Consider the following 19793-nt stretch of genomic DNA (forward strand, 5'->3'; position numbering starts at 1 on the left):
TGCATTTTTTTACCCTTGTGATTCTCGCTGTCTTCTGCTTGGGTTTTTTTTTTTCCTTTTCCTGCCCTCGTATTTTCCAGTAGCTTTTGAGAATTTAGCCATCCCTCTCTAAACCTCCCTCTAGTCCTTGTCTTCTCCTCTCCCAGTGCCCTTGTCCTCTTCTCTATCCCTCTACAAAGGAGCGTTGATTGTGATGATGGTGGTGGGAGGGAGAGCGCACACTGGTTCTTTTGACAAGGAAATGTCAAAGTGTGTAAGCCTGTGTGTAAGTGTCAGAGTGTGTGACGCTGTCTGGCTAACGGAGACCAGGGAGCTGATGTCATGAGTGTGTGCGTGTTTTTGATGCACTGTTTGGCCAGTCGTACTGGCCGCTGGGTTGGCGCTGTGGCCCCAGAGCCCAGGGGATCAGGGGGTTGATGTGTGGGGGTGGATGGTTTCCTCTATCACCTCACTGTCTCATTCAACTACAGACACGGAGGATGGTGGGGGGAGTCAAGATCTCACAATCTGTGAAGCCACCACTGTCTCTGTGGGTGCCTGCTCGATTTTACGCATGGCACTGACGTCTCTCTGCACGTCCGCGTGTAGAGTGAGCATGAAAACATATCTGTTCGCTTGTTGGATGCTCCATTGTTGTCTGAAGAAGAGAGCTAGTTCCTCCACCAGAGATAAAGCTCGGTCCTTGATCACTCTTTTCATGCTGGTGCTGGTCTAATCTGCCACATGTCACAAGAAAGCACTTAAATATCTTTATTTGAATCAAATTATGCATCACACGCAGTCTTTGCTGTTCACAAATTATCATGCTTATCTGCATGTGCTTATCTCACAGCGACTTTTGTGTGTCTGCCTGTATGTGTCTGTGTCTGTTTGTGCATTTAGAAGCTCATATGTTCTCCTGCTGTTTAACAGTCTCACTGACGTTCAGACACTTAGGAGGTGATGAGTTTTCTCAGGTCATATTTTAGCTGCATATGTTGGCTCTGTTTATTTTAAGGAGCTGTTTGAAAAGCTTTTAAAGTTAGCGGGCTGCAGTGGGGCTGATGATGAGTGCGTGCGTGTGTACCTGTTGTATGTTTATTTGGTCTTCCAGACTGTTAGAGAAAAGAAAAGTACTTTGAATTAATTTCTTCTCACTGTTGCTCTTGATCAAGTAGGTGTTTGAATTAGCAGGTTATGTACTGTTTGCATCCATTTTAAGAAAGAATAAAAAGATACAATCTGAGCAACTTGGTGCATTTTATAAACCAATTGTTTCAGCTCACATGCTGCTTTGCTGATGATCACTTGAGACTGCGAGTCTGTACATTTCCTGGATGCATGCTTCATTTCATACCAACTGGTATTTATGAGCTATTCAGTACTTAAAGATACAATCTTGAGTTTACTGGATAAAATAAACAAGGAAGATGCCAGATGTGATCTTAGACAGAGAAGAGGATGAAGAACTAAGTTATCAGCTAAGATGTACAAGTTTGCTTAGAAAAATGAATCCATAAAAGATTGGTACAGATACGGTCTTATAGGTCTCATAATCAGGTAAATATAATCTCAAATGAGCAACACAGGATATGTCACACAGCGTCACTTTTTATTTAACAAAAACTAAAAGAAATGCAGAAGCAGTGTGTGAAAAATGAAATGCTCTTAAATATACCGGAAGTAATTCTTTTTGGTGTGACTTAATCACTCTCTCACATTGTTGTGGAGCAATTTGGGCCTTCTCGTCTTTACATCGTTGCTTCAGTTCATTGAGGTTCATCAGTGCACAGCTTTCATAAGGTCTGGATTTTGACAGAGCCATTGCAACACCTTGATTCTTTGCTTTGTCAGCCATTCTGCTGTAGATTCGCTGCTGTGCTCGGGATCATTGTGCTGTTGCGTGACCTAATTTGGGCCAACTTTTAGCTGTCAAACAGGTGGCCTCACTTTTGACTCTATAATATGTTGGTATACATAGGAGTTCATAGTTGACTTAATGACTGCAAGGTGCCCAGGTCGTGTAGCTGCAAAATAAATCATCACCCCTCCACCACCATGCTTGACAGCTGGTATGAGGTGTTTTTGCTGATATCCTGTGTTTGGTTTTCTCCATATGTGGCACCGTCCGCTAATATGGCCAAACAGTGATCTAACCCTTCCCAGACTGATAAGCAACAGCAGTTGCTTATTTAAAGACATTGTTTTCCTCCTTGGCATTGGCAACTGAGTGCTTCACACCAGTAAATTGCCAAAACATTTTCTTTCATAGAGGTGCTCACACTTGCTGATGATCAGTTAAATCGAGTGTATTTGATTAGCAGCAACTGCTCCCTACCCTCTGAATTCCTGTAGAAGCAGTGATGGTGTACTTTTCACGCACCATTTCTGCATTTTGTCTGAATTTTTATTCAATAAATAAAGACATGGTGTAATATGTGACGTGTTGCTGGTCATGATGGAGTTTCATCTTATCATGACCACATCTGCTAATCAGTTTGAAGCAGCAGACAAATAAAGTGCTAAAAATAGCTGCCTCAGTCGAAATGAATTCTACAAAACCCAAGCAATCAAACAAAATACAAACATTGGTTTCATAAACTTACTATAATTGGTGAAACTATCTGTAAGCATTTTATTTTAATTGCTGAAGTCAGGCATTTTAAAATGGAAATCTGGGGATTGATTCGCTTCGAGAGCCAGCCTCAAGTGGCTACTGATGGAAATGCACAAGAGGTACTCAAGCCTCAGATTAATTTTTCAGCCCTGGAGGTTTGCACTTGATAATGACCCAAATGGAAGTTGTTTTATTTCATAATCTCAACATATATGAATGATTACTGGCAGAGATGGGCAGTAACGCGTTACTTGTAACGTGTTACTGTAATCTGATTACTTTTTTCAAGTAACGAGTAAAGTAAGGGATTACTATTGCAAAATCGGTAATTAGATTACCGTTACTTTCCCGTAGGAATGCTGCGTTACTGCGTTACTAAAACCGTGATTTTTTTGCGAGAATGTCTCACGACAGTGACGTAAGCGAATGCGCCGTTAGTGACAACAGCTTTGTGCAGATCAACAATGGATCACATATCGATTGTGGGAGAGAGTATGAGCGTGCAGCGTTTAAAGCGTGGAAGTACTGACCTTATTTTGAGTTTGATTCCATAAAAAGTGACAAAAACATTAGCGTCTGTTGTGCGTGGGAAGAAAACTTCTTTTTACAGCGAAAAAAACCCCTAAACTTCCAAGCAAACACCGAGTAGCTACGACGTAATGGGAAACTCACAGAGAAAGTCGCGGATTCTTCAACTGACCGCGGCACACCTGCACCAGGGTAAACCTCCGCCTACCGCAGTCCTGCTTTACAGGTGAAAATAGAGCAACAGGACCGCTGAGTCTTTGACTTTATTTATTTTCTGCTGTGTCTTACTTGCATCTATTTGAAAGAGTGAGTGTAAACACAAAAAATATTGTATTTTATGTGCTGGAATGTGCAGAAAATAGGTTTAAATGTTAAACAAATTTCTTCCAGTCAGAGAATGTTGCATATAATTAAATTTTTGCTTGATGCATAAAGTTAAAAGATTAAAACTGATAAAACAAGTTAAAAAAGAGACCTTTCCATTTGATTACATTTTGTATGATGGATTATGTAGAAAAAGTAGAATTGGGCTGAAAGATCTATCACTTTATCACCTATTCAGGTTGTAAATCGTGTTTTTAAAAAGTAACTAAGTAACTAAGTAATTAATTACTTTTGAAAATAAGTAATCAGTAAAGTAATGGGATTACTTTTTGGGAAGTAATCAGTAATTAGTTACTGATTACTTTTTTCAAGTAACTTGACCAACACTGATTACTGGCAACTATAGGTTTGTAATAATAATTTCAAAGACATGATGGGAGCATCACACCTCAATCCCTTTGGAGTTTTGACTGAAGAGAGTATTGACTATTGAGTAAAATGCTATCATGCTAACATTTCCACAGTGACTTGCTTATATTTGGCAAGTCATTGATGTTAATACAATTATTAAAAAACTATCTTTTATATGTGTGTTATGAATGTGTGTTATTAAGAGTCCTTATCTGAGGACATAATTGTTAGAATATTTGATACTAGACCAAATTCATGAACTGAAAAACAGAGAAGTGTTTATTTTCCTTAAAGGAAGTTAAAAAACAGATCACAACCTCTGGCTTGTAAAGCCCTTTATTTCTATTTTTAGTTGAGCAGCTGACCTCAGGCCCCTCTGAGTCCCTCTGTGCTGCTGGGACTGACAATGTGGACACTGACTTTCTCGGACACAAACACTCACGCTTACAGCCGCGCAGGCACAAAAAGACACACTTTATTTTAAAACAACTGTGAAAGTATAGAAGGGAAGTGGGACGTGCCAAACTCATTATGTACCGTGTTAGGTCATTGCTAGATGGGGCCTCTTCTTTTTCTCCTTACTCTGAGGTCACTTTGTCCTTTCAGTCTGCACTGCAGATGAACTGAGCTCTGTGCCAATGGTGAAGTTCATTAGTGAAGCAGAAGTCAGGGTGTGAGGCCACCTTGCTTGTTGGGTGCCCTTTTACAATTCTTATGTCCCAGGCATTCATTATACTCGCAGATTGCGCACATACACACGACTGTATGTATGGTACTGCTGACCATGTGTCCAGCGTTCATATTCCTAGATGCACTGTTGGTCCAAACAGACTAAGAATCAGACTGGTAGTTTTGTCATTCTGCTATCTGTAACTGTGCCTGTGGGATGGGTTACCATAGCAATGCATATGACCTAAGGTCAAGTAGTCTCTTGTGTCGAGCCAGCCAAACTGACAGCCAAAGTCTGAATGTGACATTAGGAGACCAGAGCACCTCATAAATCTGCAGCAAGCAGACCATGAAACCCAGTGGAGAGAATTCGTCAACTCCAGGAATGAAATGAAAACACAAACTCACCTCACAAAGAATATAAAGTTGACCTTGAACAGGGGTGTCAAACATGGTTTCATCAAGGTTCACAATCGGTAATGGGAATCACTTTAACAGTCATACATGGTTTATTTATATGCAGTTTTTAATCAAAAATGCATGTCTCATATAGTCCTCACGCCTAAAATTTGAAAAGCCCTCAGCCAGTCAGCTTAAATGTTGTTTGACCTTCAGACCATTTAGTCAAGCAAAATTATTCTGTTCCTTGTGCAGTTCTACAAGGCTACCATATAACCTATTCACAAGAACCAATTTCACAGAACTGAATCAAAATGATGACGCAAACGCCTCATAGCCAGGCTTCTCTTTACCCTCGAAGTTTCTCTGTAGGTAGGACCCAAATATAGACCAGAGGCAGTCTGAACCTACAAAAGACAAGCTTTATCTAAAGATGAAAACAACTCACAGAAATGAGTTGACTTCTGCAGGGCACTGACTAAAAAAAAATCATGAATCTAGTAGAACACAAAGACTTTGGGGAGCAACAGTGGGACAAATAAAAAGGGAGAGACATGACTATTTGCACGCACAGCTGACTGGACGCAGGTGAAACTCCCGAGGGCGTGGTGGGTAGTCACAAAGAAGGGAAACCAGATGCAGGTGCAGACAGGACAAAAGGAGAAACAACCATCAGAAGTAGGAAGATAAAGATACATAGAAAAGCCACTGAACTGAAACTACAACAAAAAGCATAGTACCATGACACCTACTGTTCAGGGCAACATTTTTTGAGAACCTAGTGATGTGCAGGCCGAATAAATTTTTTTTTTTTTTTTAAAAGGACCAGATTAGACTTGTAGGCGCTGAGTTTGACACATACGACCTTGAAGTTCTGGATTCACAAACCCATATGGCTGTCTTGTGGTCTAGATTATCAGCTGCAGGAATGATAAGCAGTTATTTTATCATAATCTGATACTGGACGAGCAAAGCAACATGTGCATGGCCTTGAAGTTTAGGCCATACAGAACATGTTGAAGCTCTTCTTCCTGTAATCTAATCTCAACAGATTCAACATGAAAATGTAACACACATGATGTAGCAGATATGATGTTCATTTTGTTTCTTTCTGTCCAGATGTACCATCCAGAAGGAGTGCGCTCAGGGGCTGCTGGCCCGTTCTTGGATCAGCATGGGTGAAGGCCCCCAACAGTGTCCTTCCATGACCCTGACACCCGCTGAGATTAGCATCTCGGCAGACATCAAGGTGCTGTGAACTCGTTGTATGTTATTGTTACCGTCACATGCTTTTCACAAGTCAGACAAGCACTGCTGTTGATCTTCACAAAGTTATGGCTGCAATGGGGACAGTTTATTTAAAGCTGATGTCTCATGACCACCTTTATAATCTGACACCTCTCACCATTACAGCACAGACTATTATTATTACTCGGCTAATAAAATAAAGTGCCAGTGGCGTGTGCTACTGCAGCTTCTTCCACCATCACAACTTCCTGCTTAAAGCGATGCATACGTTTATGTAACGCTAGCATTCATCTGCTTTTTTTCCAGCTTTTAAAAAATGTTGCTGTCAATGTTCACTCTTTATAGCTACACCCTCAACTCTGAGCCATATGGAAGCTCTTTTATGTTGAACGGAACAACACACAGCTGACACACAGAAATATTTGGTAGTCGATTGTTCAACTGCTTTTGAACCTTTGATATATGACTACTGTGTTTGAAAAGCCCTCGTAGTTCTTTCAACACGGACTAAAATCAAAGCTGGGACTTGGCAATATCTGATCACTGTTTGAATCAAAACTGAATGTTTTGAAGCACAGAGCCTGAAAAATAAAAAATCTGTCTAAATTCTGGAAATCTATATAAGCTAGAAAGATATAAGCTAGAAAATGTCTTGGACTGAATACATGAGTTGATCTGATGGACTATGATACAGAAATGTTACTGTAACCTCAGTCCACTGTTTTACTGGGTTTTTGAAAAATACAACAAGTCAAATGTCAAAACTCTAAAGTGCATCTATATTTATTCGTGCTCATGGTTGCAGGAAGTTATCCGTGCGAATTTCTCCTTAATGGTTTCTACTGACCCAGCAAAGAAATTCAAATAAGAACTTTGCCAGGTGTCTCAACAATGTTGAAATGACATCCTCCATTGGTTTTAATATGGATAAGAGGCTGGAGTACAGAGTTATAGGCTAAGGCTAGTCTGGTACTTTCAGCTATTCCTTTATTTCACAAGTGGTCGTCACAGCAGATGGACACGCATATTTGATTTAGCACAGGTTTTATGCCGGATGCCCTCCCTCATGTAACCCTCCCATTTGTCTGGACTAGGGACCCGCATGAAGACTACACTAGCTTGTGACCCCCTGAGGTTGGGTTTGTGTCTCCTCCCGATCAGCTAAAGGCTTTTAGCAGCATTCAAAGACTGTATAGGTGCTAGCAGGTGTATATTAGTCCACCACCCAATTTAAGGTTTATGCCAAAGCTACCCTAAATTACCAGTACGGGTAATTACCCAAATCATTTTGTATGTTTTTTGATTAACAAGCCAAAATGTGGGGATTTTCTGCCTTTACTGAATGGAAAAATTAGCTTTAGTGGTTGAACGCTAATTAATTTATGACTTCTCATTCAACTTCAGTGTACTGGCTAAAATCTGAGTATGACAGATGATATCATTTTCTTTTTTTTTTGGCTAATAAATAACAATATTATTTTTAGTTTTAACAACTTTTTTTCACATATTTCTAAATTATTTGTGTTTTCATGTGTTTATAACAGAGGTAATTAGTGCTAAATGGTATTTTATTTAACAAAATTTGGGGAAAAACTTCTTGAATTGATCATGACCTAGAAGCAACGTATTTTTTCTAGTAAATCCATGATAAATGCTCCAAAAAAGGTATCAACATCATCAAAATGGCAAAGAGGTCCAGTTCAGTGACACCTGTTAGCATAGGAGACAAGCTTTATTTAAAAGACTGTATAGGAGCAACACAAAGACACAGATACCTGGTAATTTGTGCTAAGCAACACACTAATAAAGAACTAGAGTTTCACGCTCAAAAAACTGAAGCACTGATTTCTTTGCTGATCTGCACAGGCAGCCATAATATTTATCAGATTTCATTAGCGATGGTCCAAAATGCACCAGCACCACATCTATTATTTATTTTTATATTTAGCTGTAACTAAAATTGGTAAAATGAAATGCAGATTAATAGTAAATAGTGTTTTGCTGCTTTGCAGACAGAAAAATATGTTTTATCAGTTATTTAAAAAGTAATTTGCGGTGACTTTCCAATGTCAGCTTACTCTATAGTATTTGTACATTGTATGTGGGCATGTTTCCAATCACCTTTACCTTTGTACTAATGGAAAACACACATTTAACTCAACTTTCAAGTATACCTGAGAGCTAGTCAGGCTTCATTAGTACCTTTTGTGCATTAATAATGAGCTTACCCATTAAAATCTTCACCCTTAGCTTTGCAGATGTTTATAAGTGGTATTTAATGGACCACTACCTTAATCAGACTTGGCAGGATAATATATCCTGGTTAAAAGAGTGACTGCATCACCTACTTATGGGGTATAGCTTCCAAACTATTGTTTTCAGTAATTCTTAACAGTCATTATATCGCGTAACAAAAGATAACAATGTGATAATTAGCTCAGGGAAATTTGACACCTCAGATATAGTTGACCTTTAATTACAGATCATAATTGGACTTGACTCGGAGACGACAGGTCATTAATTGGTTCATTAATTGTGGATATTTGCTTGTAATGAGGGTCAGTGTGGCTGGTCCTCCAGCTGCCGCTGCCAAAGGCATCCTTCATCAACAGGAAACTCCACTCAAGGTTGTCTCCCCAAAAGCAGGAAGCAGCAGGCAGGAAGTCAGGGCCTTAGGCAGGAAATGATCAATTCCACTAAACAATGGAGAAGATTTTTAAGACAAGTAAGCACATGCCGCCGGCTGCTTCAGTTCCTACCTGCTGGGCTGCAGAATATGTCATCTTGCTCCTTCCTCTCTACTTAACAATCCTTGCCTTCTCCCACCATCCCACCCTTAGTTTTCTCACATTGAAATCATTTAGCTGAAATTCAGTCATGTCAGTGAGGTGTTATGTTTCTCATTATACGTCTGTCATACTTCATCACATACCCAGATTTAGATGTGAATGTAGCACTGTGCCATCTGTTTCTTCATTGCACATTAGTTTCTTTATTTCTGCTTAAACTCTTGAACAAAGTTGAAGTAATGCCAACACCATTCGCTCTCTGTTAAGGAGTATTGGAGTCGATGTTTGTGCGTTTGGGGGATTCAGGTTTCTAATTAATTTTGATGAAGACGAGCAGCTATTTATATTGCTATATGTGTTTTTGCCGCAGGATGTTGGCATCTTGATAAACGGCAGCGTTCCTGATCTGATTGGTTCCCGGGTGGAGTGTGAATACGAGCCGGGGGTTTCTACAGTCGCCACGGTGCACCTGGACTCCGGTCCCTCTCAGATCCAAACCTGCCCTCTCCTCCCTCGAAAAAGCTATCAACCAATCCTCCCCGGCAAAGGTGGGACTGCAAACAGGCAACCATTTGGCTTTTTTTTTTTTTGCTAAGCTGCCAGCCATGTTTTTCCACACATTTCAAGGACAGTTATGGTATTTGAGTCATTTTTTTATACGAACAAATCCAATTTCCCCTTTCATCTCTTCAAAAAGCGGCAAAGTCAGTGTAACGTCAGGATGTACTGTTGTCTAGTTTGTGTTATGAGGGCGATATCATCTCCAGCGGTTGTCACATACGCTGTTGTCTACATTCTTTTGTTTCTTCAGATCACCTGACGGTTTCTGTGGCGATAAAAGTAAATGGCACATCTGTGGTATCTGGGAGCTTCATCATCTATGACTGCGAGAGGACTGGAAAAATACATCCGAAGACACCGTGAGTCACACTTTTAATATCACTTTGGTTTATCTCAAATTCTTGATTTAACCAGTTAGTGATGCGTTTACACGCAGTCACATTTGCATTGATGCAGTGGTGAAATTTACATTTTCTCAAGTACTGTTCAATTTTCAGGAAGTATAGTTTATACTACTTTATATTTATTCCTCCACTACGTTCTTTATGCAACCCTTTGCACTTCAACTTTCACCAGATTTAGACACAAAATACTAGCATGATTAGGGTTTTCATGTAAATTAAGCATATGCTATGTTAGCGCATTGTTAAGGAGCAAATCAGTGTCTCCATGTCCTTATGAGAAAAGCGCTGCTTACTTGTGATCACTTTTGCCGCTTCACATACCCTTATCTGTTTAAATAAGTATCTGGATATGAATATTGAGCATCTGCATTTGGAGGACATGATTATTGGGGCCTCGGGCTTTTGGTTCTGTTTGCTGTCCAAGTATCAGGCAGCTAAACAGTTCCTTTAACCTCCCGAGCCTCCTCATCCTCATATGGTGACATTTTATTTGGGTTTTTCTACATCTAATACTTAATACTACTTCATACTACTTTTTTTTTAATTACTTCCAATCAAAGCTTGTGCTTGTTTTTTCAGGTTCAACTTATTAGGTCTGCTATACCTTGGAGAAATTAAAAATCCATCCAAAATAAAATTTGGGCTTGCAGGATGTTGTGTAGTAATTTGCAATCTTGAAACCATGAACTATCATGTGACAATGATAAATCATTTTTATTAATTTTTGAACTGTGCAAAGGTTTTAAACTAACCCTAATTTCTTTTAAGGAAAGTGGAAAACAGGGTTATTGAAACATGTGCAAGTATACATGGAAATACAGTTTATAAGAAAAAATAGAGTGTTAATAATTCTTGAAAGTCAGTGGGTATGACCACCTGGACTCTCTTAGGCAAGCCTTCTTATAATTTCTTCAAGTAGTTCTCCAGGCTTCTCGCAGGACATTCAAAGATCTTCTTTCAGCGTTGGCTGTGTTTTGTTTCGTTCTCTGTCAAGATGATCCCACAGGGCTTCATATTGCTTTGTGTTGAGTTTGAGGTAGATATGCCAAGGTTTTGGGTAATAGCTCTGACGGTACAAAAATACTATTTTATGCCTGTCAAATTGTGTTATCTTTGGCATTTTTCACAGATGAAACTAAAAAAAAATGGGAGCAAATTGTGTTTTGCAACAGGCTGTTAGTAACAAAGTGCTTAAAGGTACAATTACCTGGTCACTAAATTGCCTCCCTGGAAGCTAAATGTGAAAAAAATGAGGGGTAGCTCATTTTGCACAGCACCTTGCAGTCTCGAAAAATGAACGATGCACAGGTTCTGTGTCCAGTAGCTCAGATATCTGTAAGTTGTTAGCAGTTCCACCAAAGAGTTATTGATGTTTTTTTTTAGATAACTGTTTGATCATTTAAATTATTCAGTGTTTTACAAAAAAACTCAAACACGTGACTAGTTCTCTTCTTCTTTGATACCAAATTACGTGTTACTTAGCTTTCACGAGTTCTCAGACAAGACTGCTGAACCGTGTAAACAGCTGAAACTAAGTTCACCTGGAAGGTAGAATAATAAAATGCTATTAGGCTCTGATGCATCAGTAATGGTCTAATAATGAAGCAGCTTAATAGTGTGCCACTCACCGGGGACACATTTCCCCATTATGAGGTCTTTGACTTAATTTTGCTCATAATATTTCTTTAATTTGCACAATTATTGCAATAAATGAGATCCTTTGAGTAACAGAGTATTATTACTTTATATTGATGCTTTTACTTAAATAGTGGATCAGCTGCTTCAATATGCAATAAATTTCCTCAAAACAAACCTTTAATGTTAAATAAATCCCAGTGAAATACAATTATAGTGATCTCACAGCAGCAAATGATTGCCACCTCCATCCCCAGCCACTCCCTCTCATGTTTTTTCCCCTGTTCTCTATTTAGGCCTCAATACTCTCGACGTGTCTTCAAAGGCTTATTGTGTGTTTTGCTTGCTCCAGGTTTCCCAGTGCAGGATCAAATTTGGGATTAATATGCTGTAAACATTAATCCAAGGGAAATTAGATATGTGTGTCTGGCAGATCATGTCAGTGTTTGTTTATATGAAAGACTGTGACTTGTATGGCCCGGTTACTGGGAGGGTTTACTCATATCTGGAAGCAATCCAGCTGGCTTCCTCCTGCATGTTGGACCATGTCAGAGGATCGGCTCTATCTGATGGGCAGATCTCAGGTTTAGAGGGGCATCTGTGTGTGTGCGTGTTTGTCTGATTCCCGGAGATTGAGAAGGCGTTTGATTTGTCCCTTTTGTTCGCTTTTTGAAAGCAGTTTCGAGGTGTGAACACTGCAGTTGCAGGTACATGTGTGCAAGACTGCACCCAATATGTGCGCGCGGCCTCAGTGCTCGGTGAGGTCCAGGAGTGTGAAATTAGATGGTGGTTTGTTGAAGGTGATAATGAGCAAAGTGCCATTCTCACAGGATGAGCATTCTGCTGTAATGTGCGGATCTGCTATACTCTATCTGATTTTAATCACTGCATGCTGTTTTGTTAATAATCCCTAAAGAGCCGCTCATTCTCAGGGAAACCGGATAGTAGAGGGTCTTTGTTTTACGCTTTATGAAAAAAGCCATCACTCGGGTTTTTCTTATGTTATTAGATACTGACATCTGAACGTCTGTGTAAACCATCAGTGTCACGCAAGCACCGTTAAAAGTGATTTGCTGCAAAACTTATTCTCATATTAGAAAATCTGTCCTGTGCTGTCTCATGCTACTCTGGTGTGGAAGCAAAATTACATTTCTGCAAGGTGTCAGTGGAGGGTATTTTATTCCAATTCATTATTAATACACTGTGCAAAACAAAGTGAGACAATGTCTCCTGTGGCATTCTGGCTCTTTGTGGTAATGCCAGACTGATGTGATCAAAAATAAACTGATTCTTAGTGCTGCAAAGAGCTAATTATCTGCTAATCTGCTAATTGTTTTCTTGAATAATCAATTACTGATTTGGTTTGTGAAGCGCAGAAGCGTAAGTAAGTAAACTTTATTTGTGTTGCACTTTTTGAGACAAAGAACAGTCACATGGTGCTTCACAGAAGTGTCAATAAAAACCAATCAACTCTTAAAGAAAAGGGAAACATGCACAATTTAAATGCCGACCTGTTGATGTTAGATTATTTTGACAGAACAGTAATTTAAGGGATTAATCATTTACCAAAATAGCCGCCCAATAATTTTCTCTTGATGAACATTTCAATCTAATTAATTGAGTTTTTGTTTCAGGTTTAGCAAGTTCAGTGAATTAGTGGTTCAGTGAATTATTATAAGCTTTAATTGTCTTTGTTCAAAACACAACACTGTTTAGCTGGGAGCGGGGGAAAATCAGATTAAAGGCGAAGGAAACAGAGGCACATCTGCCAAACATTTTACATCATCTTCAGTCAATAATCAAAATATATTAAATAGTAAAAAACACCTCAAAAAACAGATTTAACCCTGGATAGCGTAACCACAAAACAAATGCTAGGCTTTCTTTTTATATTCATGATAAGTAGTAGGTGGTTGAATACTATTGATGCATTTTTATTACTCTGTACAAGGCTGAGACTGTAGGAGCCGTACAAGAAATCCATTAGTTAGTGGGTGTAATTTAAGCCCGGTACCTTGCATGATTTGCATTCCCATTTCTTTCTCCCTAGTCTGTCCCAACTCTTCGGCACTCTTGCTCCTTAATATAATCTCTTATCAGAAAGATGCAAATAAAATCGTAGTAAAACAATCTCATTTGAGGTCGTGAGCGTACCGCAGTGACAGCTGTCCTTGAAAGACTGCCAGTTTTGAGCTCCAGTGTGTAAAGCCTGGATCTAAAACACATGCTAGAAAGTCAGGCTTAATAGCATATATGTGACAAGAAATATTTAGCCAACGCTTGCAATAAAGAGTATTACTGAAAGTATAAAATCACTTGTGCAATACCATCTGTGGTTTAAAAAGTAGGCGAAAACACGCCTGGTGATGTTATACAGTACTTCCCCTTAAATTTGCAGCAGAAAGCATGTGTTGCAACCATGCCAAAACCACTTTACGTGACAGTGTCTAAATAAATGTATTATTAAGTTGCATTCAGGGTAATGTAGCAGAGCTTGAGCTTGACCCATGCTAGTCACCTAAATTTAGAATATTAGAATAACTAGTGACCATAAAACATTACGACACTTTCAAAATGGTCACCGGGCAAAGTGTTAATGACAACCAGACCAGGCATTCCAGTCTCACCACACAGCCCAGTAGGACAAACACCTATCCTGCCCTCTCGCTCTCATTATGTCTCTCAGCCACGCTCTCACTCTCAAACACACACACTCTCGCCGCTGTATTTGCTTTTTGTGTCTCAAGTTTGGAGCATGTCTCTTTCCTGCTTCTCTTTTTTTCTCTCTCTGTCTCTCTTGCCGTTTGCTCCCCCCCCCTCCCCCCTCTTTCTCTGTCGTCCCCCCTGAAACTGATCTTTTCTTTCAAACGTATTTCTCTTTGACAGAGATGTGATTGAGGATGTGTGTTTAACCGCTGTGTCCACTGAGGCCCTGAGAGTGCAAGCCTCACTCTTTATTTGTGTGTGTGGTCATTATGAGTTGGGGAGGGCAGTTTCACAGGGTATTTACTGTCAGTGTTAGATGAAGCAGAGAGAGTGTGTGTATGTGAACAATCCTTGTGTGTCAGTCTTAGTGTGTGTGTGTGTGTGTGTGTGTGTGTGTGTGTGGTGGTTTATAGGTGTTTTAGTAGGACAGAAAGGGAGTCAGGGAAAACAGAAACTGTGCAGCTGATAAGAGCCTTGAGGGGTCCGTCTGCTTTTAATCAGAACACACACGTTTCAATTACATATCTACATCCTCTTGCACCCACTTCACTCCCCCCAATCTAGAAACTCCCTTAGAGTGCTGTTATCACTGGAGGCACTATCATTCCTAGTGTGGGACATCTGTCTCTTCCCAGAGGCAGCGCAGTGACTCACACTTTACTCATGCTCATAATGTGCAGTGGAGATGTTCCAGTTTAGGCACTTCATCTGAAAAGACATATTTCTACTCTGTACACAGAAAGCAAGGACCTAATATCCACATATCCACAAACACCACCCTGTATCATCTCGACTACATGTTAAATGGTCTCAAAACTAAAACTGCCTCATATCCAAATATCACTGTTCATTCTTACACTGGACCAAGAAAGGCTCATGTGTATTTTTGCATATAAATCAACTTTTCATTTTCTAAGAGAAATTTCTATTTTGAAATATAGCATATATGTAAGATATACTTATATTATCAAAGCAGATCTTCTACGCCCCTGTTCTGTGTTATTGTACAAAAAAGTGCACCCTGTGCAGAAGCAGTGTGGGGGGAATTAAGCACACCCATGATTTAACAACTTGTAGAACCAATAACTTTGTAATGTGAGGGTTTGTTATGTGGTTCTGAATTCAGCCCCAGTGTGACCTCGCTAACCAATCAAAAGCCAGGAAATCCTAGACTTGGGTAAATGCAGGAAAACCAACTAGGCAAATTCAACACATAATTATTACAGCTTTGAAAGTGCAGGTGTAAACATTCAAATATGTAAACATGCAAATATCAAAACATGTAGCTATCAAGTATAAATGAATGTTGTTTCACTTCATTAAGGCCTTACCATTTATGCACAGCTCTCTTAAGTTGCTGCCTCAGGATTTCAATGTAGTTGAGGTCTGGGCTTTGACTGAGCCATTGCAACAACATGATTCTTTTCTGATCCACCGATTCTGTTGTAAATTTGCTGCTGTACTTCAGACAATTGTCCTATCGTTAAGCTTTATCTGGTGTACAGATGGTCTCACATTTGACTCTAGAATACTTTGGTATAAAGAGGACTACATGCTCAAATCATCTACCCTTCACCACCATACTTGACAGCTTGTATAAAGTGTTTGTTCTGATATGTTTTCACTAAATGTGGTGCTGTGCATCATGGTTAAACATCTCCTCTGCTCAGGACATTGTTCCAGGAGTCTTGCGGTTTGCTCAGATGTGAGTTTACAAACCTATGTTGTGCTCCCTTGTTCTTCGTAGAGTAGAAGAGGCTTTTACTCTTCCAAACAAGCCATACTTATTCAGCCATTTTCTAATTGTGCCATAATTAACTTCAACATTTAACATCCTGACTGAGGCCTGTAGAATCTGTTGGTCCACGTCAGTCCAATTTGCTGGGACATCCATTCCTGGGAAGACTTGCAATTGCCTTGAATGTTTTCCATTTGTGAATAATCTTTCTCACTGCACAATAATGATCTTGAAATTGTTTGGATATTACCTTATAACACATCCCAGATTGATGGGCAGCAACAGTCACTTCTTTAAGATCATTGCTCATGTTTCCTCCTTGGCATTATGGTAACACACACCAGAATGAACCAGACCAGCAAAAACTCTACCAAAGCGTCTGCTTTTATAAGAAGTGTTCACACTTGCTGGTGATCAGTTAATCGAGTCCATTTAGCAGTGAGGGTAGTGTTTGTATCACACTACTTCTGCATTTGTCTTAACTATATATGACCCAGTTAAATATATCGTGTGCTGTGGTTCATCTCAGATTGTAAACAAGCAAATTTAAAATCTGCTAAAGAATATTTTTATTATGCTTTGATATGTTAAAAAGCTTAAAATTGGAAGAGGGGATTTTATTTATACAGTGACTGTAAATAGTTTACTTTGTTAATCCCTAAAACGAAACTGCCATGTTGCAGCAGCAAATACACACAAATACACCACAAAAGTAGACGTAAGTCCAAAAGATCAAGAAAATACATACATGCAAGGTAATAGAGTCCTAAAAAGTAATGAATGAATACATGTGTAAAAAATAGAATATATAAAGAATTTCAGATATTTGAGATACTTCTACTGTACAATAAACTCAGAGTGTGCAAATAAGCACAAGAGTGATTGTGCTGTGTGTTTTTATTCTCCTTACACTTTCTAACTGCTCTACCTTGTGTGTGTGTGTGTGTGTGTGTGTGTGTGTGTGTGTGTGTGTGTGTTTGCTATCCCTAAGCTGATTTTAGTGAAAAACTGTTCACAAATATAAAGCCCTTTCATTTTTTTCTTCTTCTCTAAATTAGAATCCATTTCTTGTGCTGCTGTATTCTAAGTATACAGCCGGAGGAAGCATATATGTGCATAAACTATTTTCATCACAGTAATGCAATGTGTTTTAATAGTTGCTTGACAATTTTAAAAAATAAGACAGGCTTTGCAAACACTGGCAGCATGTGCTAGTATGATAAATTTATTGTTGACTTTGTTCTTTTCACCAGAATTGAGACTGATCATTTCAAATTCAACCAAGGTCCAGCAGATAAAAACCTCTCTATAAGCTCTGGCCAGCCAAATCTTATTTCACCTAGACAGACATCTTCAGCTGTCAGACGAGTCACGCCCACCCAACAGTTTGCAAGTGCTGTGCATGTTTAACCTGTGCATGTGGGCTTGTCTCAGATCAGCGGGTATGAATTGTATAGACTCTACAAGCTGCTGATGGTTTTAGTTGCCAAAATATCTTCACGTAGGCAGTGTAACACTCAGACTTGATCTCACAAAGATATAAATACAAGCAACAGCATGCTCACACACGCATCATCATTTACCAGTCTGAGTGTTTATTGAGAAGCGCTTTGTTTCATCTCAGCAGATTTGGCCCTGTGTGACCTCTCTGCTGGCTGTGTTGTAACTGTGGAATGAATGCATCTGAATGTGACTAATCATTACTTCCTTTTATTAAAGCTAAACTTTGATGCCTGTAATCAGGTCTGTCTCTCTGCACTGCTCTCCAAATGAATCACAAACCAAACTTTTGAAAAACACTCTTCCCTGAATTGGAGTTGATCACAGGGAGTAATTGTACAGAGGCGAAAACAGGCTTGATTTGGCAATATTTTGTCCTTGTTTCTCAACTCTTTATGTGTATGTGTGTCACAGATGTATGAGCTGCCTGAGCACAAGGTGGAAGTGTTACTGGGACCAAAACAAGCACCTATGCGTCTCCAGTAAAGATGACGCGAATCAAAACCTGCTTGAGGTGAGTAATGTGTTTAATCCACCAATCAGATGCCTCGAGGAGCTCATGATATTAAGTTTTCTAGTAATCAGAGCCTCGGTAGTAATCCAGACTCCACTGTCCAAAAACACTAAGTGTTCTGTAATGGTCTGAGTCCAGACGGGTTAGGCAAGAGTAATGATGTGGTAATTCAGTGTGATGTTACAAGTGTCACAATTACACTTCGTACGAATGTGGAAACCAGCTATAAAGTCTCAGAAGGGTTTGGTTTTAGAAACTCAGACCAGGCATCTTAAGTTTCTGTTTTTGAAATGTTTGTCTGAGAGGATAAATGGAGTTGCTGTGCTTTGATTTGGGCTGGAAGTAATTTGACTGGTTGCTTGATACCAGCGAAGAGTTAAATTAACGCCTACATTTTCCACCGTAGGTTTCTATAGCCCTTTATTTTGCAGCTTGCCTGTACAGTACAAATGAAACTGTATGTTTGCCAATGTCAGCTCCCGTAGGGTGTAAAGTATTTTGTTAAAGCAAACAAATCATCAAATCGTGTAACATGTTTGGCACAAGAGAATGAAATGGCTGTAAAAGTGTGAAATTTATCTAAAGCTTCAAGTGTAGCATTGCTGAAGCCAATTGAAGCTCCCCAGCCACTGTCCTTTTGGACATAATCCTGACATCATCAAGGCCTTCGAGGTCAGCCACTGTATTATTTCTGTCCCCTGTGTAAATTTATTGTGTAGCCAGATCCCATGGCCTGCTTGGCCCAGCAGACTTTGGGCCTCGGGGCACACACAACTGGTTCCAGTTAAAAAATGAAAGGATGTGACTCAGTCCTGTGGTCAGCTGCTGGTCAGCAGTGTTTAAGTTTTGTATGATCATGAATGTTTAACACTCGCCTTTATTTCACAAGATCCCCAACAGAAGCAGACAACTGATGTAATAAAGACATCACAGCATTTTTTTTTTTTTTTTTTTGTACAAATGCAATAAATCCCAGTCGGGTGTGCTGTTTCAGATCCCAAGAAACTGATAAATAAACAAGCCAAGCACAAGAAACTCTTAGTTTTTAAGCCAGTTTTTATAATTAAAATTCAAGGCTCTTTTTAAACCTGTAAAAAGGTTATTTTGATGTAGGTCAGACTGACATGATGAGGTGGGTTTTTCCCATTCTGCTGAGCTCATCGCACTGTCCGGTGGGTCTGCTTTTCTAATCCCTCATCATCTCTCTATTTGAAGCTGTTGTTGTTTCCTTTAGAGGAAGGCTTCACCCTCTCATTTCCTTCTCATACAGATAAACAGGACAGGTATTTTGAGGCACGGATGTGTGCATTGGAGCTATTGTTTTCTTTAACTCCTATATGTCACTTCCTCCCTCTTCACCACAGAATGCCGCTTCCTGCCCCAGCCTGGTTTCCTCTGAGGTTCCTCCATCGCCATCAGGAATGGTCCAAGACTTCACGTTATCCCTCAGCAACATCCAGGAGGTATGACACACAGCCTCCAGCTATAGAGCTGGACTTGGACTTTGTCCAAATTGCGTGTTGTGAAAATGATTGGAATAAAACACAAGCATATGGTGTGTTTGCTTCAAGCTGAGTTAAACACAGATGGATATTTGTGTGTTGTGATTTGGGTCAACGAGTGAGTAAAACTGGAGTGATCTGCTTGTTGTAAGACGGAGATTAAAAAATGAAGAATGAGCGGTTGTCTTTATGCTTAGTTGCTCGCTGCTCAGCTGTCTGGGCCCACCGTGCCTCTGGTGACTCGCTGAGTTGTGTCTTTGTCAGCACAG

At 39.6% G+C, this 19793-nt stretch overlaps 1 protein-coding gene across 1 annotated transcript in view; it reads left to right on the plus strand.

The window, feature by feature from the left end:
- The window catches only part of plxnd1 (plexin D1), a 71941-nt gene that overhangs the window by 11952 nt on the left and 40196 nt on the right, over positions 1–19793 (plus strand). The window contains exons 5-9 of the mRNA XM_004546129.5: positions 6047–6176; positions 9335–9512; positions 9776–9884; positions 17923–18022; positions 19387–19485. Coding sequence (XP_004546186.1) covers positions 6047–6176; positions 9335–9512; positions 9776–9884; positions 17923–18022; positions 19387–19485 — 616 coding nt within the window. The remainder of the gene's footprint in view (positions 1–6046; positions 6177–9334; positions 9513–9775; positions 9885–17922; positions 18023–19386; positions 19486–19793) is intronic.

This window comes from Maylandia zebra, linkage group LG20 (assembly GCF_041146795.1).
Source record: "Maylandia zebra isolate NMK-2024a linkage group LG20, Mzebra_GT3a, whole genome shotgun sequence".
Classification (NCBI taxonomy): Eukaryota; Metazoa; Chordata; class Actinopteri; order Cichliformes; family Cichlidae; genus Maylandia; species Maylandia zebra.